This window comes from Cladophialophora bantiana (genome assembly GCF_000835475.1).
Source record: "Cladophialophora bantiana CBS 173.52 unplaced genomic scaffold supercont1.15, whole genome shotgun sequence".
Classification (NCBI taxonomy): Eukaryota; Fungi; Ascomycota; class Eurotiomycetes; order Chaetothyriales; family Herpotrichiellaceae; genus Cladophialophora; species Cladophialophora bantiana.
In genome coordinates, this window is record NW_015971589.1 from 325,441 (window position 1) to 349,491 (window position 24,051).

Sequence of the window (24,051 nt, forward strand, 5' to 3'; positions counted from 1 at the left end):
TTGTCAGGCCTCCGTCGGAAAGTGGCCGTCCCATCCGAAAATCTTGCAGCCCTAATGGTCCATTGCTCCATTACAAGCCAGCGGTGCCCGCTCCAATATGTTCTACGTTGTCTCATCCAACGTTTTGAGCATGGCTAGGTCGACTCCTCTTCGAATACATGTGCGGTTGGGATCGCAGCCAAGCATCCTTTCGTACATGATGTTTTCGGCAGATGAACGACCGTGAACAATCCCCATGGGGAAGACTCTCTACTCCAATCTGATAGTACACACCTTCCCCACATCAATGTTGGTGGAAGACTCCACATTCAAGTTCATGCCAGAGACATTTCCTCTCTAGCCCCACGATGTCGATCACCTATTGATATTAAGGGCAGGGGGATATCCTGAGAGCTTGGTTTCTCATGGTGGCAGCAAACAGGCCTCAATTGGATATTGTGGGAGCAACGGAAACAACTTAGGATACAGCACAGCACATTTCTCGCCGTCAACTCTCAGAAAAACAATGGGTTCCATGTCACATATGAAGTTGCGGCGAACCCCGCTGAAAAACTCGGGGTCAATCGACCATCTCGAATATGTTGACGTGACGCCCATCATCGGGCGTGAATATCCTACTGCAAAACTCAAGGACATGTTGAATGCCCCTAACGCGGACGATCAGATTCGAGATCTTGCCATCACTATCTGCGAGCGCGGTGTTGTTTTCTTTCGCGCGCCTCAAGACGACTTAACCGTTGAAGAGCAGAAGAGAATCACGTATCTGTTGGGCAAGCTAACGGGCAGACCTGAGGACCATGGCTTGCACGTCCATCCTCTTTATAATGACCCCAACAACATTCCCATGGCAGACGGGACCACGGATGAGAACATGTGGGTCTCCTTGACATGCGAAGACTATGGAGTACTGACGAGGATACAGCTATGTTATCAACTCGGAAGCCATGAAGAAATTATATGCAACGATGAAGAATCGACCGAACAGCACAGGCGAGCCAAAGGACTTGAGCCGGGAATGGCACAGTGATTGTTCGTTTTTTGCCCCGACGGTTCCGGACACATTTGGCTGACAGTGACTTGTCAAAGGTCTCTTCGAAGAATGTCCTGCAGATTTCAGCTTCTTGCGCATGCAAGATACACCCCCATCCGGTGGAGACACACTTTGGGTGTCTGGCTATGAACTGTACGATCCCTGCCCAGTTGCTGCTCCCTTTGATTCCATTGACACGCGTTGCTCTTAAGCTATGACCGCCTCTCTCCACCTTTCGCCGCTTTCCTCGAGACTCTGACCGCCACCTGCGCTCAACCCGTTTTCAAATCTGCATCCGAAGCCGGCGGCTACGAGCTAATGTCGCCCCGCGGTTCGCCCTTGAATGTCGGCGACAAATTCGCCCCTGTGCATCCCGTCATCCGCACCCACCCAGTCACTGGATGGAAATCCCTTTTCGCGGGCGTCGGCCTACACGTCACACGAATCAACGATGTCTATAACTATGAGGATCAGATGATTCGCGACTATGTCCTCAGGCTTATCACACGCAATCACGACTGTGTGGCAAGAATGCATTGGACGAAGCAAGCATGTGCCATCTGGAGCAATGCATGCACTTTGCATGCCGCAACGGTACGTTGTCATTCTTCATTGTCCACATTGGAAGTCTTTAAACCGTAGGCCATGCCTCTTGTGCGACAGAACGGAAAGGCTTGGCTAGCCCCCCTTTTTTTGAGTCTTAGCCTTGTCCAGCATCCAAAAAGTTCCAGCACAACCCCTCAACCCTACGATATACTATGCATTGAACTGACAAAACTGCGCCAAACAGCCCGACACTCACCTGGTGGATGGAATCAGAGTCGGCGTACGCGCATCGGGCGTTGGTGAGAAGCCATATCTTGACCCAGCCTCCACGGGAAGGAGAGAAGCGCTCGGGTTACCGAAGAACTAAAGGGACATAACAGCTCTAGTCGGTTCACGGGTTTGGGACATTCTCGGACCACTTGCAAGGAGACAGATACCGGTGAAGGAGCGCCCACCCGTGTCCCGTCCCACCAAGAACTCTGCGCGTCGAGGCCAGACACGAAGTGCACTAGATACGCGAATAAATACCCAGATAGCAGATTACCCGCTTTACTCAATGTTTCGTAGCCTGGCAGGATGGTTTGAATAGATATCGGTATCTGGGTAAAATCCCTACAACACAGTGATGCATTCATCTGACAGACCCATCGTAGCATTGCTTCGTCTAGCTATGTATTCGGCCGTGGTCCTTTCGTCGAGATGGTGCGCTGCATTTGCAACACAGTGCAATACGTCGCAAACGCGGCTGGGAGCTAAATTGATTTGTTCGTTCACACTCATCCATCCGGACCGCCCCGACCTAGGGTCTTGTACGAGTACAACCGGGCGTATCTCGTCCATCTGCACATCTCCTCGAGCGGACCTGGGGAGCCATCGGAACTGGGGTTGGTGTGAATCGCGATGTGCATTCACTACCCTCTTCACGGAAGCACGTCGGCAGGGAAGTCCGTCCACTCCAACAAGCCTCGTCTCTCCTCCGGAGTTTCAACTCTCAGCGACAGCAGCGTCCTTGATAGTGCCATCACTCTTGATGACGACATGCTTGTACTCCAAGCTGGCCTTCTTGGGATTTTTGGCCTCGAACAAGTCGTCGAGCTCCTCCAGGCTGCGGCCGCGCGTCTCGACGAAGAAGAGGTAGATAACGAGCACGCCGAACGCGTCCCACACTACATACAGGATGTAGAAGCGCCACCCGGAATTCGCGATCGCCACCGGCGGCACGTACGTGTTGAGCACGTTGACGCAGTTGACCATGAAGTTTAGGTACGCCATGCCTACAGTACAGTACATTCGTCAATTGGTCAGCCTTGCAGAGTAGAGAGAAAATGTGGCGCGAGAAAGGCGAGAGGTGAATGGAATGGAGTGAGGGACTTGCCTTTGGCCCGTGCGGTAAATGTCAGGACTTCAGCTGGGTAGAGCGACTGCATCGGCGTCTGTGCAAAGATGTGGTCAATCAGCGAGAGCCACCCCCTTCAAAAGCGCACGATAAGCGAGGCAGGCCGCGTAACGTACCCACGCAAAGGCAAAGACGACGAGAAAGACGTAGAGGAATGCCACGCCAGTGGCGCCCACCGCTGGCTTCCCTGCCTGGTTGGCGGTGCAGGCAGTGATGATCGCGACCGATGCGGACATGCCAGCACTAGAAACCATCAAGACCTTGCGACGACCCAGCTTCTCGACGAACCGCAGGCCACAGAGAGCCGCGACCATCATGATGGGCGTCTGAAGCGCATTCAGCAATAGTTGCGTGTGCACGCTGGTGATGCCAGCCGTCTTCGCCATGAGCGGGAAGTAGTAGCTCGTCGGTGGGAGATCGAGTTGACCAAACCAGGCGATGCAGGTGACCAGGAACGTGCGATATCGTGCGGCCCTCGTGTTGAAGAGTTCGCGGAAATCCCAGAAGCGCTTGTCGGCGCCGTCCATGCGGATGACCTCCATCATCTCTTCGAGCTCGACCCGCACGACAACCGAGTCCCGGTCGCCGTCGCCGTGGTACTTCACAAGCACGGCTTTCGCCTCTTCGATTCGGTCGTGAGCTAGGAGCCTGCAAAGTCATCACAAGGTCAGTCAGTTCACTTCTAGTGGTGTCCACATCTTGCCCGGTTACTTACCATCGAGGCGTCTCCGGAATGAACCAGACGCAGCAAAGGATGATTATGGACGGGAGGCCCTGCACCGCCAGGGGGAGTCGCCATATATACGACGACTTGGTGTTGATGTAGTACAGTCCATACTCGAGCCACGTCGAGATAATGGTGCCCAGGAAGAAACAAGCTTGAAAGCCGCCTGTGAGCTGTCCACGATACTTCGGGTATGCCATTTCGACGACATAGCTTGGACCAGCGGTCTGCACGAGGACAGCGCCCATTCCAAGAATGAACCTTCCACCCTCGAGTGTCGCGAGGTTTTGGGCAGCTGCTTGCAGAATAGTGCCGACGATGCAGACGGTTGAGCCGATGGCCATACCCACCCTCCGGCCGTATTTGTCCGAGCATGGTCCGGCGAAAAAAGAGCCAGCCACATTGCCAATGACATACAGTGCCGCAATCAAGCCTTGGTTGTTGGAATTGATGCCGAAGAAGTCGATGAACGGTGGCATCGCGGACAGCCCGCCTGAAATTCGTGTTGAGCACAGCACCTTCTCAGTGCATCAAGTGCGTGATCTGGTACATACCAAATGTGTTTGCATCAAAACCGTTGGTCGCCGAACATAAATATGCCACGAAGATACAGGCATACAGTTTCAGGAAACTCTTGCGCAGTGGTCTCGGCTTCTCTTGCAGAAGAGCCTCTTCCATGCGCGATGCGTGTATGCGTGCGGTGCCCTGAACGTCGCCATATTCGTGCTGTTGCTGCCGTCCGGCCGCGACGTCTTCCGAGTGCGTGATGTCGTATGTCTTGGTATCCATATTAGTACAGGCCTCTATCTGAGAGGGATAGGGGGCTGGCCGCGTACAGAGTGCACTTGGCGCTCATGTGTACTTTATGCTCCCACTTCCTGGCATCATCGAGTCCATCGACAGTGAGGATATAGCCTAAATAAATGAAGCACATCAGGCTTATCAGGGCACCGCAGAAGATCAAGCACCGTGTTCATGGACGGAAGGGATCTGCAGGCGAGACAATATTCCAACCCGATCTGCCATATCGCGTCGCGGTATGTGGGCATTGTCAACTGGTGATGTACGGCACATGCGATTCATTGTATCGGCGACTTCCCGATAGGACCTTTAGATTGCAAAACGGCCATATAGGCAGAATTTGGACATTCATCGGGCGGTTATGCCGGCATTGACACGGCCGACCAGGGCCGCATCATAGCCTGAACAGTCGCATCGCATTAGAAAGACCTTGGTGGGAATGGTGAGTGGGATCCTGTGCGCACGGATGAGTTGATTCCCCACGCGGAGTGTCGGCTAAAGATGGGTTTTGCGGGGTTGGGTATAGCGACGGGGTAGTACTTTTGGTTGCAATAAGTTGGTTGATGGTAAATGGTAGCGATATTGACTAGAGAAGGTGAACCAAGCATAGATGTATGAGCATGAAGAGTGTAATAAAGTCCTGTGAAGCACCATACGTCGTTTTTGCCTCACCGCCACAACCTCACCCCTATAATTGCCCCAAAGGTCGCAGCCGTTGAGCGCCTCATGCCTCCGAATGTCCTCGAAGCAAGTCCATCTGCCGTGATTGGGTGCTGTTCGGTTCGACTCGCTTGCTCACAGCCTTATTCTTGACCCGTTGCTTTAGTTTCACACCCATTCTCCCATAAATAAGTATTGCAGCACACTGTCTCCTACGTGGTCCGTGAATCCACTCGGCTGAATTAAGGGAACCAAGGCGAGTCTACTGGCACTTCCGTAGCTGAATATGAGTTCGTTCTTATGCTGCAGTTACCGTCCAGCAATTCGGGGAGAAGGCGTACCCATTCTGGCTGGAAAATAAAAACCCCCGAAGTGTGGTGAAATACTTCGATATGTATCTCAGGGGTGATCACTATGGCCCTCACAATTTCCCTGTCGGGATTCGTAGATAGGGGAGCCGACCTTTGATCGCGTTAGTGCGAAGCGCTCAAGTTGTCATTTTCGAAACTGTCGGTTCCCTACTTCGTCTCCAGACTCACCAGCTCCGGGCCTGTTGCCAAAACCACAGCTTGGTTTGCTCAAACTCGTACTCAAGATTTAAAGGAGATAATGATAGGAGCCCAGACTAACCACCCATTTCATCTGATTCATTCTTCTGGTTTTTGGCCGTATACGATATATCTCGGACCAACGAGTTAGTCGCAGTGGAAGAGGCCTAGGGGGCATGCTCACATAGGCCAGTAGGAGTGAATTCTTGTATCCCGTAAATCTTTTCGCACTTGCACAAGGAATATCCGGATTTCTTCTGCTGTCATTCCCAGTGCTGTTGTCCAAAGTCGAACCGTGAAACCATCCAGTCCTTCGAGCATATTGATCATATTCCAAATTCCTATTTCCTTCAGAGTTTTGTCCTTCGGCCAAGGGTTGACAGGCCACCTAAAAATCTCTTGTCTCACCCCCGTAAACCCAGCTTCGACCATCCAATCCCTGTACTTGGCAGTCCAAGACGGATCTCTTCTGAGTCGCGCACAAGCTTCCATATATGTGTCATTCCACTCCCCGTAAGCTGTTCCTTCGAGGGTGCCGTCGTCACATAATAATGGCATGTAGAGGTCCTGCATTTCAAACCATCCACCAGGCTGCAACGCGTGAAACGCGCGTCGGAAGAGCCTTGGGAAATCGGCGCTGGCAGTAAGGAGCATTCTTCCGTGGATAAAATCAAACTTTCTATTAAAGGTCCACCGAGTATCAAAATCATCAACCTCGAATTTGCAATTTGGTGGGATAGCATGCGGCTGGATTGGACTTAGATCGATGCCCAAAACATTAGATTCGGGATGCTGGTCCGCAAATCCGATTGCCCATATGCCAGTCCCGGTCCCTAGGTCGAGGACTTCCTGCATTGGTCGTTGAACAGGGGCAAGAAAGAGCTTTCGGCCTAATGTAAGAAGAAAAATCTCGTGCTGTAGATCCAGCCGTTCTTGCTCAAGGTCGTCCTCGGGGAGGATGTAGGAGCCGTCTTTGTACCTATGGTAGGCCCTACCATTTTCCTGCACGCTCTGGATCAGGCTAGAGGCGAGAGAGTGCGTGTAGGTCGACAGATCATCTCCAAGGGCAGAGTCAACCTCGTCGGCCTCAATGTTGACGTCTGGCTGACGTGCCCGGGTCTCTGACGAGCTCATGTCGCAGTTCTGCTAGCCGGCCGAAGCCCAAGTGATAGTAATGGTACTAGCTAGCGGCGGTTAATACGGCAAGGTGGAAGGGGGATGATAGATCCAAGCAAAGTTTATTACTACTACTAATATCCCGACTGCTGTTCATATGATGGGGAAGGGCAATTCAGCAGATTATCGGGGGCGGTGAAGAGGACTCGCCTGGGTATGCATTGCTGGCTCGCTTAAGCACACGCGCAGAACGACCGCTATGCCTGTTTCAACTCGTTCGAACCGAGTAACCGTGTCGCACGCGATTGGAGTAAGAGACGTTTCCATTGACCCCAACCTGGGAACCTCTGGTGCCAGTGAGCTGCGAGATGGAAGATTCAAGTCCGAGGCGATCCTTTCAGTTAGCAGCCTGCCAAGATGCCAAGAGAACGTTATCTTAGGCTAGTGCTCGGCTTACCTTCTGCTTTTTTGTGAAACTCCTGGGGACCAGAGACCCCTACAGCCTCGTCAACTCTTGATATTCAACGAAAGAGTGGAACAAGTCGGAAATCTTTTCTACCCCAAACGACAAGGAGACCAAAGTTCTATTTTCAGCTAGACGGAAAATCTTGGAGGCAAGAAGGCAGCGTGTTGTTCTCCCCGATCCTTGTACTTTCAACGAACGCCACAGTGCTTTTTCGAAGGTCCTGTTGTGGCTATTCTGAACTGATTTGGTGTTTAAGCATTCTTATTGACATAAGCCACAGGTCCAACGTAGACGTATCTCGCGCGGATAACATAGTAAGCGGAAGCAAGCAGCACCACTCCTCCATATACGGCACAGGCCCAATTCATCGCCGCTGGCGGTGGATTTGGCATTGGGGGGAAAAATGAGAAGACATAGACCACGGCGCAGAAACAAAGCGCGGCCACATTGATCCCAAGGCCAAATTTGCCGAGAGAAAATTTGGATGGGAGAAGAGGCAGCCCACGGATTCGCCTCCAGGTTATGCTGCCGATCGAGGTCATATAACTCGTGATCAATGCAACTGTGCCGATGGACATGATGATGTTGAAGGCAATCGAGGAGCCAATGTTAATGCAGTGGAAAACGCATGAGCAGAAGGCGGAGACAATGATGGCGTTGACCGGCACGTCGTACCCAGGTGGTACCCGGGACACCCAGTGGTGGAAAGGAACACCCTTGTCTCGAGCAAAGGAGAACAGTTGACGGGAAGAGCCGGCCATGGTGGTTAGGTTTGCACACACGTTGAGGATGATGAGGATTGTGGTGAGACCGACAGCGCCTCCACTGGACTCGGTAGCCGTGGCGAACACTTGAATGACAGGATAACCGGTCGCCGATGCGAGGTCATCATCCAGGTTCCCCAGTGTGTAGAGGAAGGTGCTGACGCTGTATTAGCAAGAAGCGACCTCTTAATGAAGGACATGGCCACTTACACGAGCATAACGAATCCGAGAATTCCATTCACGGTTATGGTCCAGATCATCGCCCTTGGGAGGATTTTCGAGGCGCTCTTCAACTCTTCGGCCATATGCGCAGCGGCATCGCCTCCGACCAACGCACCAGCATTGGTGATCATACCGACCAGGCAGGCGACTCCAACTGTGGATGGTCAGCTTGATTCCCTCTGCTAAGCTGCTGCGAAACTTACTGCTCCCCCAGCCATTGGCATCAGTGAAGGAGGTCCAGACTTCAGAGCTTGGAGTACGTGGAGCCATCACCCAGAGAGGTACCAGAATAGCCACGAACCCAGCAATGTGGAGCACCAGGATGATTCCCTCGACCAATGGAAGGTGGTTCGCGAGGAAAATATTGAATAGGGCCACACAAATGGTTATAGCCATCGCGATCAAGGTTCCATGCCATCGTTGAGGTGTATACGTGTCGGGATTGTTCAGGATGATGACGCCTTGGATCATCGTCCCAGCGACGAATGCGCCGATAGTTGTTCCAATCTGATAGCCGAGGATGCCAAACCACCCGATGAAATATGACAACAATGCCTGGACACTCGGAGGAGCAAATTCAGAGACCCAATGATATTGACCGCCTTGTCGCACAAATATGTCAGCGTTGGTCTTCTCCAGAAAATGCCCAAAACAATCGTACCCGAGGTGGGAGCCATGGAGGCCATTTCGGCCATTGAAACACTGATGAGAATGAATCCAATGTACACCGCAACGAAGGTCCAGATAAGTCCTCCAGGGCCGCCATTGCCCAATCCGAAGGCCAGAGTCGACAGAATCGTCTCCCAGGTGCTCATGATGATGAGAGCAAAGCCGAAGATAGACACGAAACCAAAGTTACGCTGTTCACCTGGTCAGAGACTCGCATCCGAGACCAAGTAATGCTGCTAACTGACCTTGAAGACCTGTTCTTTGCCCAATCGCGCCATAGCATTCCTGTCTGCCACCGTTCCCGTCTTCTCACCGAGGACGACGCCATCGTCGTTGATGTCCTCGGTAGGGTCAATGCTGTACGGGACGGCCTTGTCCATTTCGTAAGATTGTGCTTTGAAACGGTTGTGAAAAGGAAAAAGGAAAAAAAGAAAAGCAGAGCAGAGAGAAGATCGAATGAAGAGAGGGGGTATTTCCCGGTCGAGGAGCCCTCCAATCCCCACATGGCACGAGGTACGAGGCTCAGTAGTTCAACTGTGGAGAGAAACCTGTCGAGCCTCTTCAGGACCTGGAAAGCGAGGCCTGGAAAAAAGACCGATCCTTCAGGCAAAGGGTCCTACTTCTGACTATTTCACGGAGCTGCAAGACCTCATTCCACGCGGCGAGATTAAGCCACATGGAAACTGGTCGGTTGCTTCTCTAGTCGAGGAAAATGGGTGGCTGATTGGCCGAGAGGAGGGATATCAGTATCCCAGACGACTGTGCCAACACAGCTGCATGAGCTACTAAAGCTAGTCCACCACTGAGATCCCTGTGATCTTGTGGTCACTGTCGCGGTGTATCCACCACCCATCCCTTGCCGTTGAGTCTTGACCGGAAAAGAAATGACCTCCGCAGGATCCTGTCTGTTGAAGCTCCCTGGCCACATGGTGCCGCATCGATCAGTTTGAACGGTAGCTACCCTGGAAGTGCATCCAAAGAACAGGACGCAGCACATACAGTGCAGGGAATAGACAAGTCTCCGGCCAGCGTCAAGAGCTGGCTAAGTGCGAGACTAGGAAAAGTGCGGAGTATGACGGTGCCTTAGGGCTCACAAGGACGGAAATGCCACCGGAAAGGCCACATATGTCCGTACCGAGTAATGGAAAAAGCTAAGCTCCTTGGTAGCAACTGATTGTCACAATGGCTCGAGCTCGAGACTCCAAAACACCATTTCGTCTCTCGAACGTGCCAGAGAGCCATTTTGGTTACTTGGCAGAACCGCTGAAACCTACACCATGTATATATGTCATCGTGGCAGGGATTTCAGACCAACATTTGGGGATTTCTCACAGAGCATGGCATATTTTGTTCTGCCGTATGTATATCGCCCCATAGGTATGGAGGAAATTCGAGCGGTTGTCATGCGAACTATTATCTCTCATGAGCACAGATAGGATGGCGCAAGCTCTGAGTGAAACTCGCTTCCTCTCGACTTAGGCTGCGCACGGCGTGGCGGTATCCATGACCGCCTCCAGCTTTAATGTTTTGAGAGACGAATGGTAAGGCATCATTACCTGTTTAGGTGGGTTCCCGCGCTGATCATCCTCCTCCCGTCACCACCACCGCCCCGCAGCTGGGCGGCAGTGGCTGAAGGAAGATACGCCCGGGGCAATGGCAAGTGGGTTCCCGTGCATAAGGGCGACGACTGGTCTGTGTGCTGAACTCGAAGTACGTACGAGGTCTCCCTCTGCACCATCCATGGACAAACCGACTCACTCAACAGCAATTTTAAGAGCCGATAGCATCCTTGTTTACGTTGGAAAAGTCTCCTAGTCCTCCCGAGGCGCCTCTGCCAGCGCCCAGTGTTTTCCCTAACCACTTGTAACCCATCCTGGGCACACAAGGGTTAAAGTCGGCTGAAGCAAAACTGAAGCCTCAGTGGCCAATCCACGGTCCAAGGGGATATTCCACGGAAAGCTAACTTTGCATAGCGGACCTTGATGGCGCGGCCTGCTTGGGGCCATCAGCTGAGTAGAGGCAAAACATACAAGGCATCACGCTGCAGAGGAGGAGTTTTGCAGTTTCGGACCCTGGCCCAGAAAGTCCCATGTCGACATGGTTATCATGTCGTCCATGGCAAGTCAGGAGCCAGTCACCAAGTCTCTGGCCCAAGGTACAAACAAGGTAAGGGAAAAGATCTCCTGCGCTAGCGTTGCGCCCAACCTTGCAGTCTCTCAGATAATGGAGTGTCATAGCCCAGTGCCAAAAACAACTGGTTACTCGCTTGCACTCTGTTAAGAGCCTGCACCCTCACATATAGTAACCCCGACATTTGCTGGAAGAGGTACCTTCAATGATCTCGAGCCTCAGCCATCAATATGAGTGTGTCTGCAGGTGAGGTGCCTGCCTTGGGCCCGCGTCCATACCACCACACCGAGAATGACCACCGGGGCATCGTCTTGACAATGAGCATTTTATTCATGGTCTACTCACTCATGGTGCTGGGAATGCGTCTGGTGAGCAAGTTCAGGAACATGGGTTTCGAAGACTGGCTCTCCGTCGCTGCTACGGTTTATTCAGTGCCCTTTCTGTTTATTTCTGGAGGGAAGCTGATGATCGGCAGGCTATCGCAATTCCACAGTTCATATCCATCATGGTAGCAACAGTCGACGGTGGCTTTGGTTCTTCATATTCGCTGCTTTCTCCTAGCGATACAGAAACAGTCGCCAAGGTACACCCCGAAGACACTCTGAATGTAGGCTCGGGCTGATGGAGATTACCAGTCGCTTCGAGCAGGAGACGTTCTTTTCCTGTTAGCCCTCTTCGTTGGCAAATGCTCTGCCGTCTGGCTCTGCAGGCGTCTTTTCGCCGTTGGACAGCATCAGAAACATCTGTACTGCGAAATAACCATTGCTCTCTGTGGAATATGGTGGATTGGATCCACCATCACAGCCACGGCCGGATGTACATCCAGCGAAGTCATTCGATCGAGCACGGAAAAGTGCTCGGGACTGGTGAGTTTAGCCCCAAAACACTGCTACTGCTATACAAGAATCGTTGATCAAAGTACAGGTCACACGCTGGATCATCATTGGCTTGTTCGATGCGCTGCTGGAACTAATCATTTGGGGTCTTTCCGTTATCGTCATCTTCCCATTGCATATGAGTGTTCAGAGAAAGGTTCAAGCGTCCATGTGCTTTGTTCTCAGATTACCGTAGGGGAAACACTTACATGAGCCCGCACGAACACATGCTAACCGGCCGCAGGATCGTTATCCTTACCTGCCTCCAAATCAAATACGTCTCAGACTTCAACTCAGCATCTAACGCTGGCATCGCGCTCACACGACCTGTTCTTTTTCGCCAGGCTGAGGTCGTCTACTCCTTATTCTCCGCTGCTATCCCGGCCTTGAATCAGTACCTCCGCAAATTCGACACAACGCAAGCAACTGTGTTTGGATACAACGCCGGCCAATACGGTTCTGGCGGACGCACCTACCAAATGGACTCGCTCGGTGCTCAGCGGTCCAAAACCGAGGATACGAAGAACTACACCCGGATGGAAAATGACAAGGCCGACGAGGTCTTGGGAAAGAGTACGGGCATCAATTTCTGCCCTCCTAATCACACACAGTATCACGCGAGCGTCGAGGGCCCGCACAATGAGGGGATCAACAATGACGGCAGATCGAATGCTTCGCATGAAGAAGGCTCACTTGGGAGACATAACAGCGACGAGTTCATCATTCGCAAGGACGTAGAATACACAATTCGTCATGAACAACGATGAATTAAGTGTCTCTTCATCCATGGCGTCGCGTTGAGCATCATTACACAAAAGCAAAAGTTTACCCTGGGAGAAATTTGGTATAGGGAAGGACATTCCCTCCCTGGACAGGAGGCATGCTTTCCGATGGAGGACATCGCTGACCCGACTTCCCTCCCTGTTTTATCATTGCATCATAGAACGGGTTGGATTGATAGGCGGCTTTATAAGTTCATGTCCTGCGGCGTCTCAAGCCTGGACGAACGAATATTCAACTCTATACACAGATTTGTTGACACCAATACGCCCGAATCGAAAGCGGATATCGTGTTGAAGAGAAAGCCATGGCCAACATTCCTAGAAGACCCGCATTAGTGAGGACCGGAGCCTCTTCAGAGCCTCCCCACGTTAAATACTGATATACCTGGGATCACTGCTTGCAATTCGCGTCTGCGGCGTTCGATACAGAGCCGTACGAGTCTCCCCTTTGGTGCCCCTTTTCCGCTACGACGATCTATTGCTGAGCCGGGGGAAATCCCGTTGACCGATATTGCAGCCACAGAAAATACTTGTTCCGCCGCATCTTGTCGGAATGGTCGTTATGGCTGGGGGCCAGGGAGGGCGCCGACTGCGACTGAAGGAAGTCGACTTTAACAATAAGGTTTTCAACATCCGAAGGGGGGGAATGAGAATCGTTTCCGTGGCAAAAATGCCGCCCCCGGGGCAGAAGTGACCGATCTAACTTAATGGACTAACCGGGGGCCCCAAGCCACCCAGCCCAGCGCTCCATAGGCGGAGAGCGAGTATGACATTCTTTGCGAAGGGGGCTGGTCACTAGACCCGGACTGGCAGTAGTGCGTGATGGCTCGGTAAAGGGGAGTGGATCAGGATGATGGCGAAATGAACTACCACGTACTACTATTTACTCGTAAAAGCCGACGAGTACCTCGTACTATTCGTGCCCCCCGTAACACTGAAAGATAACATTTCAGGAGTCAAGATCCATCGAATCCACCCATTTACAGTACTCGGTACAGAAGCTGAACTCAGAAATAAGGGCCCCCTGCCTGCCTGCCTGTCTGCCCGCCAGCCAGGATACGTAGGAGGAGGGCACTCAAACACGACGGAAGCAGTTCTTACACTCCCCCATTAAGTTCTTACGCATTACCACTACGAGTTACTAGAACTATTCCCCCGGCCATCGTTGGAAAAACCAGAAAAAAAGCCGAATCCGGAAAAAACCCTGGCCCCCCCAAGATGCCTGTCCGATGCGCCGCAGCGGCCGACATACCCGTCATGGCCGCGGTTCTCGCAGCATCTTTCGGGCCGGATCGTCTCTTCCAAGTCATGTTTCCTTTCCAGCACCAGCATCCGGAGGACTTTGAACGGGCGCTGCGCGAGAGCCTCTGGCTGTCATGGTACGACTACCGGAAAGTGTTGATGGTCTCGTATGAGGTCGAGGGTGATGGTATTGGGACAGCCAGTCAGTACGACAGGTACGCCGATGAGCGACAAGCCTTGATACCGTCGTCGAGGCCGACGGGCAAGTCAACCGTCAGAGGAGAAGGCCAGACCATCACTGGCATCGCTGAATGGGAACGCGCTGGGGAGAGATCGTTCCGCGTCCATGGACTCTGGGGACGTTGGGATCCGCGTAAGTTCGAAGAAGCCATCCATCCCCCAATGCAACCACCGATTTATTGAAAGTGCTGTATGGAATGACTAACTAACATCGTGTTTAACATGCGCCCTCAGGGCTCTTGATAAAGCCCATCCTGTCCACATACTACCGACTCCGGAGGCTCATCCTCTTCCCCAACAAAGCCGCCGTCCGTCCAACGGCGGAGAACCCGCGACCACTCACGTACTGGGCGCTGGGCGCGTCGCTGCTCCCATTCAGCACGCAGTTCATGGACGCGCCGCACCGCATGACCCACTGGTCGCTTGAGATCCTCGCCGTGCACCCGACCTTCCAGGGGCGGGGCTACGGGCGGGAGCTCGTCGAGCACGGGCTGGAACACCTGGCGCGACGTGATCCGGCGATGGGCGGAGATCTGCCCGCGTGCGTGATGGCCGCCGCGGGCAAGGAAGAATTCTACCGCAAGTGCGGCTTCAAGGAGCTTGTTGGCTATGTGAGCGAGGCTGAGGACGGCAAAGGGGGCGAGAACCCGTTGAGGAGGAATGGAGTCGAAGGGGGGGCGGTGTTGTGGACTAGGTAGATGGGAATGAAGAGCCGGCTGTTGAGTTCGTTTTCATATATATATACATTATATATGCCCCGAACTGTGCTTCGTCCATTACCACTTTCGTTCGGGAAAGGGAGCCAGGCCGCTTTTATTGTGCACGTGAGGGAGCATCGAGGGCTTCCGGCCGAGCCAGGGGGAGCGTCGAGGGGGCCACGGCAGAGTACGGGAGAGCGCGCCCGAGCACTGGGCGAGCCACAAGGAGCGCTGCCTGATGCCCATTCGCAGAAGCCAGTTTAGGCTTAGGGGTCCTCTTTGGGGCCTCGGCTACAGTTGCCCAGTAGTAACACCTCATTTCTTTCAGCTAAGCCTGCTACCTGGCAACTTTCGATCCTTTTATCACTTAACCTAATCCTAGCGCTGACATCTAGAGAGCATGTACTATACCCACTATTCTCCAACGATATAGTACTACCCGTAAACGGTCTCGCCGCGCAACGAAGGAGACGTAGAAGGTAAGAGAGGCACCGAGGAAGTTCGAGGCTAAGCCGTGGAAATTCGGCATGAAATTACCGTCGCAGCTTAGCGCCCTAACTAGGTGCTGTGAGATGTGAACCACCCGCACTCTCAATAGTTAGATAAGTCTTATAGCCTTAAGTAGTGTCCCCCCACACTCTTAATTCTTCTACTGAGTGACCAACGTCAAAACGCCCCTACCTCTCGTTAATAATCGCTGCCCGATTCCGATGTTGAAGTCTTTCTCTCTATTAGCTAATTTAATGATTTCGATATCGCTTTAATTTACTTAGTCTTAAAATCTACTTACTCTCTTATAATAAATGTAAATCTAGGAAGAATCACGATCGAGGCCCTTTTAACCGTGAGTCCCATGATGCGACTAGCAGTTAAGCTAACTAACTCATTAAAACGGTTATAATTATTACGAGTTCCTATGATAGGTGGAGACGACGCGAAGGATCCACAAAAACGACTACTATCTTACGTACGGAGTACTTTTAGATGTTAATTATTACGTAATGACATTATATTCTATTGTTAAATTTAAAAGGGGCTTAACCCCAACATTCTTAAAAACCAGAGCGCAGTCATAGTGTTAGACATAGCCTTAGGAGAGACCGATCACGAGTTACACGGACGCAACTTACCACGTTCATTAGACACTCAGAGGGATCTATAAAGGAGCAAGGCTAAGTCACGTAATATACTGAATTAGGGCGAGACTACTAGCCATGGACATTAACTCGTACGGCGGTAAGTATAGCCTCTTCTTAACGCGCACACTCAACTAGGGGAAGTCCTCTCTGTTAGTAACTTAGTTTCTTATCTATTGTATGAAAGATAGTCCTCCCTTAGAACTATATAAGAAAAACCATAGTCTAGGGTCGGCGCCCCAGCCAATCATAACGCTATTCACCACTTCCAACTTCTTCCATTATATTCCTCCCATTGTCGCTCGCTTCCTTAACGACCTCACTTAAGACTTAACTATAATCTTCGTCTATTCTTCTCGGAAACATTAATTCTTTTTTATATTCTTTAAACGCTCTACGAAGTTATCTAATTATCTCCTATCTAACTCCTTCGAACTCGAGCCCTTTAACGCCCCTAAATCTTCACTACGCTTCGGTTTACGCATAATTATCTTATAGATCTCTAAGGCGATAATGAAACGATTCTCGATATCGACTTAAGTGTTAGATAAGACTATTTATAAGTGAGTGATCTCGTAAGTTTCCGTATTAATGATCGCTAGAGAATTCTTAATCACCTAGAGCTTATAACTATTAATGTTCTATTAAAGATTAGATTCTAGGCGAATTTCCCGGGGTGAAATACTGAAAACGCTATTCTTTAATTACCGAACGAAGAAATCGAGTATTATCTTAGTCGTATCTAATCTACCTTATATCGAATTAATGACCGAGTACGACTACGTTATCTCATCGATTATAAAGATTAACTAATAGTGTCCTTTATCTATTAAGTCGTCGTTAAAGATAATGAGTCGTCTTATACTATCGTCGACGTTTCCTTAGGCTTTAAATTTCACCGGTGCGTTTACGTTTCTATATTAGTTAATCTAGAAAAGAAACGCGGCGTCTAAGATAATAGTACATCTTATATATAATTCTTTCCGGCTTACTATAATTTCCGCATCGATGAAAGACTAATTAACTTATTCATTATATCTAGAATCTAGTAGAGCGCTCTAAAGAGTACTACTCGAGACATCGATAGTCTTATAGTCGGAATAACTAGATAAAACTTAGTAATTTATTATTTTAAACTTTTCTTTTCACTATTTTATTAATTATTCGAGATTCTTTATAGAATCTTTATAAGGCGCAGCGATTCTTTTTAATTCTTCTAGGTATAAGGCGATTTCTTTCTCGACTATATATAGATAGATAGATATATATCGTTTAGATATATATTTAGTAAGTAAGCTTAATACGTCGATTATCTTTTTAGCTCTAAATTCGTAGTATCGTTATATATCTTTACGATTAACTAAGGATATATTTCTTCCGTAGTTCGTCTATCTTATATACTTCTAAATTATTAACTACGCGAATATAATAGAGCTTCTAGAATTCGGAATTAAATTTAATAAGTTATTGAGCGTATCTCTTCCGAGAAAGTATAGTGATAAAACGACTTCGAAAGAACTAGTAATACGCATTTCTTAGTTTATAAGTTACTATTCGATCTCGATTCTATAGAAGAGTTCTAAAATTCTCGACTTCTTTATACTTAGATTATAGCCGGAACTTAGAGCTACGAAGCCTAGACTAGAGATTATCGTCTATAGTCGCGATCTCTTTATAACGCCTAAGATATTAATCGAATTATTTCTTATTTAATTTATTTATTCGCGACTCCTAAGAATAGAGCGTTCTTCTTCCGATTTTATAAGCTATATTAAACTTTCTCGTTCTATACTCGTTAAACTAGGTCGTATTAAAAGAGCGCTTTACTATAGTCGTATAGAAATTAAGATAATAAGAGTAGACGTAGTAGAGATTTATTAGGGACCTACGTAACGTAGTAGATATAAAGAAATTAAAGTAGCTAAATATCTTATTCTATTTACGTAGTTCTATTAATAACGACTTAACGCTTAAGAAAAAGAAAGAGTTCTCTCTTAGCCGATTTAGGTAAGAGAAGACTCTTATAGCTTCCTCTTTTTCTATTACGTAAAAAGGGTAAGATAGCGTTAATCGATAGCCTTATATCTTAATCGTTCTTTATCTTATTCTTTTCTTTTCTTTCTATACCGTTCACTCGATTTAGGTAGAGGGCGTAGAGTACTTAGGGACAATAGTGAGCTCGTGATAGTTACCCCCTCTCTAAAAAGCGGCTCGCCCTCGGGTCGCTATAAGTATAAAGATAGCCTTAATTCATTATATAGGTAGGCCGTCTTAATTGTTAATGATAAAGATAATGACATAGTAGTTAAATAGCCATTCACTTTAGTCTTTACTTTAGTTCTTAAGTCCTTTACTCTAGCTTTCTTTATCTCTTTCTTTCTCGTTTAGATTAACTATAAGATATATAAGTATTATCTATTCGACTCGGGTGAGAGACGCTACTAACGTATATATAGCCTCTTACGTACGAGAAAGTTCGGCTAAACACTTAGTCTTAGTTAGGCTATGGTGCTAGCCTTATTAATAAGAATTATAAGTTCTACTATATCTAAATAATGATAGCGTACTAACGAAAGAAGCGCTTTCCGCGGTTTTACGAATTCTCCGTCTACCCCTAGCTCCGAGCTAGTTTTTTCTACCTTACTCTACGACTAAACTTAGTTCAAGTCGTGTGGGTTTTACTCTCGTTCCCGGCCTAGCGCTAACTACGTTATCGTAAGTGAGAATTCAGCTAAGATTAATGATATACTAAATAAATTAGGTCCCCGTTAACCTATAGATAGGTTATCGTGCCCTTTAAGCTCTCATCGAGAGAGTAATTTTCGTTACTAGTAGTGATTTAGCTATTTTAGCCGATTAGATATAGATATTTCTCACCCGATTTAGATAATGAATCACTAATATCTATTTTAGAGAATAGCTTAAGTCCTAGATATAGAGGCTTAAGCCTATATTTCGAAAAGCTAACCGTACTTATAAGGTTAGCGACGATACCGATCTCTCCGATCTTAGAGAAGTTTAGTATTTATTAGATATTCTAATGAACGTTTTCACCTTTTATTAGTGATATTAAGAGATGAAGAAATAATACTAATTAGAATAGTGACTTCCTCTCTCCCGGCCCCTTCTACCTTCGTTAATAACGATAAGAAGAATTTTAGCTCGGGTTTCGATATACTTATTCTTTCTATTCGATTCGAGTAAGAAATTACTAATAGTGAAATAGACTAGAGTACTAGTTATTTTAGTGACTTCTTCTCTTCTCTCTTCTCTTCTTCGGCTTCGCCGATCTTAAAGAAGACTATTATTTCTTTCTTCTCTTCCGCTGTCGTCGTCCGCGCTCGCTAGAGAGTGCCGAACGTATGGTTAGCTACTTTTCGTAGCCCTAAAATATAGATCGAATATATAAATTAAGAACGTCTCTAGGTCTATAGTCGCTGGGATAACGATGTCTCTAAACGACGTCGTTCTTCTCGTTTATAGTACTAACATTAGAGCCATATAGAATATAAGTGAATAGTAGAGTAATATTATCCTTAGAAGGTAGGTCGGGACCTTCCTAAAACATAGAATATATATGAATAGTAGAGTAATACTTATCCTTAGGGGTAGGTCGGAATCCTTAAAACGATCTATAAGAGTATCGCCTTTACGTGGCGTAGGTTATAAGTAGCTCTTTATAGTGAAACTAAGTATACCCTCACTTAATTTAGATAAGAGATATTTCTCATTAAGTACGTACGCCGTACTTTTCGTCGAACTCTCTAATTATTTTTCGTATAAGGGCACCGGTGAAGTATTTTCTAGATTTCTATATATTATGTTTATGGCCCTACCCTAGTCATTTAACTAACTAACGTCGTCTTACTTTCTTTTCTTAAGCGTCTAGAATTTATTTTATATTAAACTCTTCCTCTTTATCTACATTAATAGGTAGAGAAGGAAGAGTTTCTTAGCGTTAATAATAAGCCTAAAGAAGTAAAACGTAAAATATTAAATGAATTCGTCTATAACGCTTAGATAGAGTAAGTTAATAGATATTTTTATTTATTCATTATTTAACGTAGAAAGATTTTATATACTTATTAGAGAGTTTCTTATTAGCTTTACGTAACTTAATATTTTTCGTTAAGAGTATAACTAGATCGTTCGCTATAAATTCTATATTCTTACGGTGCTAATTATAGTAGCTCTTAATCTTTTCTTACGTTCTTTACTAAAATTCTCGTAAGTAGGCTCGTATAGCTAAAATCTCCTTAGTATTTTATTTTACTCTCTTATAAATTAAGAGCGGTTTCTTTCTATCTAATTCGAGTGAATAAGGACCTTTAAGATTTCTTTTTATACTAAGTTTATAGTTATATACTATTTAGAACGGTATAGTATTAATCGTACTATTCCGACTATTATTAATAGCTTATTCTACACTACTAAGTAGTTTAGCTTAGTTACTTTATTCGTTATTTAGATAGTATCTTAAGTAGTATTTAAGTACTTAATTTAGCCGCTCTATTTATCCGTTTATCTATGAATGAAAGGCGATTAATAGCTTTCTCTTAATCGTGAGATAATAGTATATCGTCTTCTAATACTTCGACGTAAATAGGGAGTCTCTATTATTTATAATTATTTTAGATATTCTATATCTCGAGAAGACTTCATTAATTAAGATCGTCTCTAATTTCTAGGTCGTTATATCTTACTTATATAGAATGAGACGCACTATTTTTAAGTATCTATCTACTACTACTAGCACCGCGTCGTAGACGTTATTTCGATGCTTAGACGGTAGTAGCTCTACGATGAAGTCTATAGTAATATCTTACTAGAGTTTTATCGGCGGAGCTAGAGAAACTAGCTCTTTATAAGGCTTATATCTTAGAATCTTTATTCTTTAGCACACATTATAAGTATCTATATACTCGTAAACGTCTCTCTTTACCCTGGGCTACTAGTAATAACGCTGAATAACTTCGAGCGTTCTAGCTCGCCTAAAGTGACCCCCGTCCTAAGGATCATTATAATTAATCCTTAGGATCTCAGCCTTAATCGTTAGATCATTGAGAATATAAATAAGTCTATTTCGTCGGACTATTCCCGCTTAATCTAGTGTTTAATGCTCTTTATCTACGGAGATTATCTATATTCGTGCGTCCACGAACCGATTAAGACTCTACGCCTCCCGAATCTAAGCTTCTAGATTTACTCTCCCACTTAATTCGGGTGAGAAAGTCGACGCGCTTTCTCTTTTAGGGGTCGCCCCGCTTACGTTTACTAGGTGACCGTCCTCGATGAGTTCATTTAATTCATCGTTCTTCTACTCTAGCTTTACTTCGTTAGTAGAAAATATTAGGCTAAAGATGGTGTTCCATTCACTGTCTTTTAGATGCGGTTTTCGTAACGACTGCGCTCTCGTTAATACCGTAATTCGAATAGCGCTAATCGATATCGATACTTCACCGTTCCCACCCGATTCGGGTGAAGGTTCTAAGCGTAGGGCTATAAGTTTATATAGTATATTGCCCTATTTATTAGCACTTAAAATTACTCGCTTATAATTAGGCCTTCTAGATAAGCTATTAGCGAAGTTTTTCTTATCTACTCTTCATTTAATACGAAAATTGAATACTACTAAGTCTTCTACTTAGCGTATTTATCTCTTTCGAGCTAATATCTTTATATTTATAAAGTAGGTTAACGCTTTATAGTTAGTGATTATAGTCACTATCTTAGAGAGGACTTCTAGATAATGCCTTCATTCCTTAAATATATATATAATCGCTAGTATTTCCTAGTTATTCATAGAGTACCGAATTTTCTTAGATTTATATTTACGGAAGTAGAAGGCTATAGATTTCTAAACGAATAAAGATTTCTTATCTATTTTAAATAAGAAAATAGTGACCTTCTAAAATAATATATCTCCTAGTTTACTATTAGAGGCATTAATCTCTACTCTTACCTCTAGATCTAAATCGTAATAATAAAGTAGAGAGGCTCTTTTAAAGCGCATCTTAAGCTCTTAAAAAGTCTTATCTACTTTTAGAGTTCATTCCAGAGGGTCCTTCTTTACACTATACTTTATTTCTTTTAGTAGATCTATAATTAGCGCTACTACTCTTAAGAAATTACGGATGAAGTCTCTATAGAAATTAATAAACTCTAGGAATATCTAAATATCTCTAAATATCTAGGGGGTAGGCTATTCTCGAATAGCTATTACTCTCTAAGGATTCATTAAAACTTCTTTCTCATTAACGATGAAGCCTAGGAATGTCACTTCTCTTATATAGAACTCGCATTTACTAAGTTTAATGAAAAGCCGTGATTTCCGAAGTCTTTCGAGCACTTATTTAATATGATTCTCGTATTCCTTCTCTATTTTACTAAAGATTAGAATATCGTTTATATATACAATGTAGAAAACGTCTAATAAGCTCTTTAGAGACTCGTCCACGTATGTCTAGAAAGTAGCTAGGGCATTCGTTAGCCTAAAAGGTATTACTAAGTATTCGAACTGCCTATATCTAGTGCGGAATGCTGTTTTCCACTAATTCTCTACCTTAATGAGGATCCTATAGTAAGTATCTCGTAGATCTAGCTTTATAAAGAGTTTTACTTCTGCTAGGCGATTAAGAATCTTAGATATTAAGGGCAATGAATAACGATTCTTAATCGTGACCTTATTTAGCCCTCTATAGTCCATATAGAGGCGAAGTCCTCCGTCTTTCTTTAGGATAAATAGAATGGGAGCCTTAGTAGATAAGATACTTCGTTAAATTCACCCTTTTATTAATATATTGTCGAGATATTCCCTTAGAGCCTCGAGTTCTCTACTACTTAAAGGATAGATGGGCCCATAGAGTGCTATTGTGCCTAGCGTGAGATTAATTATATACTCTACCCTCGACACTGGTGGAATTTAAGTCTCGTCCGAATCTAATGCTACGTCGCTATAGCTAGTATAAAGAGAAGATATATCTCCGTCCTTACTTAATACGAGAGTTCGGAGGCGGGTGAAACACTACCCCACCCGATTCGGGTAAGAAACTCTTTAAGATTTCTCTAAAGATTAATACTATATAATGTAGATTTTATTCTTCTCTTAAATAAGCTCTTACACTGTGATTATACTAATTCGGATTTAGCGATCTAGATCTCTCACTACCTAGGTATCATCTCTAAAATTAATGTCGGAATTAATTGCTTTGAGCCAGTGTATACCGAGTATTATATCGAATCTCTCGATATTCGTAGATAATAAATTAAGTCTAGCCTTAGTAGTTCTTCCCCGGTCATTAATGGCCTAAACCTCGAGACTATAACGGCCGTAAATAGTGATCTACCGTTTATTCATAGCCTTTCTAAATATATCTGGTGAAACGCCTTTTAAACTAAGCCTAATAATAGTTATCTATGAGATAAAGTCGTCCTATGCCTTATAGTTTATAAGGGCTCGTAATCGATGCTTCTCGCTCTTTACTCGGACTATTACTTAAATACTCACACAGCGTTACTCTAATGCGCCGTGTCTCATAGACTAAATATATCCCAATACGGTAGCTACGTTTACTACATTAGTATCTATTTTTTTATACCCTTTTCAGGGTAATTCCGTACTAGATGCCCTTCCTTGTAGTAATTATAGTACTTAGGAATAAACGAGGACGTTAATTTTTCTCTCTACTTAGATTTAGACTTAGCTAATACATTTAGCGAACTAGATGTATTTTTTCTCTCCCGATTCGGGTGGAAAGTTCTATTCTTACTTTCTATTATAGTCATCGATGTCTTTTACTTTAGAAGCTCATTTCTTTTCTCTAAAGTATTCTTCTTCTTAGTCTTACTCTTTTACTTATTCGCGAAACGTATCTTATAGCGATAGACGGCCGTAAGAATAGTATCTCTATTGAGACGTATTATTAAGAATCCCTACTGATCCTAACTGGGTTAGGGTTCTCAGTAACAATCCTAGGATAGCATGAGCTGGTTGAGGAAGACATAAG

At 46.2% G+C, this 24,051-nt stretch overlaps 7 protein-coding genes across 7 annotated transcripts; 3 read left to right on the plus strand and 4 right to left on the minus strand.

The window, feature by feature from the left end:
• Nucleotides 1-505: 505 nt before the first annotated feature.
• Nucleotides 506-1,943, plus strand: Z519_09303 (uncharacterized protein; the record flags this gene model as incomplete). Its single annotated transcript, XM_016767027.1, has 5 exons — nt 506-873; nt 923-1,029; nt 1,087-1,183; nt 1,243-1,624; nt 1,821-1,943. The coding sequence occupies 5 exons, from the start codon at nt 506-508 to the stop codon at nt 1,941-1,943; spliced, it is 1,077 nt and encodes a 358-aa protein (XP_016616543.1).
• A 617-nt stretch (nt 1,944-2,560) lies between these two features.
• Z519_09304 (uncharacterized protein) lies at nt 2,561-2,848 on the minus strand (the record flags this gene model as incomplete). The annotated part of the gene is made up of 1 exon (XM_016767028.1): nt 2,561-2,848. One exon carries the CDS (start codon nt 2,846-2,848, stop codon nt 2,561-2,563), a length of 288 nt encoding a protein of 95 aa, XP_016616544.1.
• A 29-nt stretch (nt 2,849-2,877) lies between these two features.
• Z519_09305 (uncharacterized protein) lies at nt 2,878-4,485 on the minus strand (the record flags this gene model as incomplete). Its single annotated transcript, XM_016767029.1, has 4 exons — nt 2,878-3,009; nt 3,089-3,620; nt 3,688-4,189; nt 4,251-4,485. The coding sequence occupies 4 exons, from the start codon at nt 4,483-4,485 to the stop codon at nt 2,878-2,880; spliced, it is 1,401 nt and encodes a 466-aa protein (XP_016616545.1).
• Nucleotides 4,486-5,885: 1,400 nt separating this feature from the next.
• Nucleotides 5,886-6,839, minus strand: Z519_09306 (uncharacterized protein; the record flags this gene model as incomplete). Its single annotated transcript, XM_016767030.1, has 1 exon — nt 5,886-6,839. One exon carries the CDS (start codon nt 6,837-6,839, stop codon nt 5,886-5,888), a length of 954 nt encoding a protein of 317 aa, XP_016616546.1.
• Nucleotides 6,840-7,538: 699 nt separating this feature from the next.
• Z519_09307 (uncharacterized protein) lies at nt 7,539-9,322 on the minus strand (the record flags this gene model as incomplete). The annotated part of the gene is made up of 5 exons (XM_016767031.1): nt 7,539-8,208; nt 8,262-8,427; nt 8,477-8,875; nt 8,935-9,133; nt 9,188-9,322. The coding sequence occupies 5 exons, from the start codon at nt 9,320-9,322 to the stop codon at nt 7,539-7,541; spliced, it is 1,569 nt and encodes a 522-aa protein (XP_016616547.1).
• Nucleotides 9,323-11,302: 1,980 nt separating this feature from the next.
• On the plus strand, nt 11,303-12,714 carry Z519_09308 (uncharacterized protein; the record flags this gene model as incomplete). Its single annotated transcript, XM_016767032.1, has 5 exons — nt 11,303-11,494; nt 11,548-11,655; nt 11,708-11,938; nt 11,997-12,139; nt 12,192-12,714. The coding sequence occupies 5 exons, from the start codon at nt 11,303-11,305 to the stop codon at nt 12,712-12,714; spliced, it is 1,197 nt and encodes a 398-aa protein (XP_016616548.1).
• A 1,233-nt stretch (nt 12,715-13,947) lies between these two features.
• Z519_09309 (uncharacterized protein) lies at nt 13,948-14,909 on the plus strand (the record flags this gene model as incomplete). The annotated part of the gene is made up of 2 exons (XM_016767033.1): nt 13,948-14,344; nt 14,446-14,909. 2 exons carry the CDS (start codon nt 13,948-13,950, stop codon nt 14,907-14,909), a joined length of 861 nt encoding a protein of 286 aa, XP_016616549.1.
• Between the last annotated feature and the right edge of the window lie 9,142 nt (nt 14,910-24,051).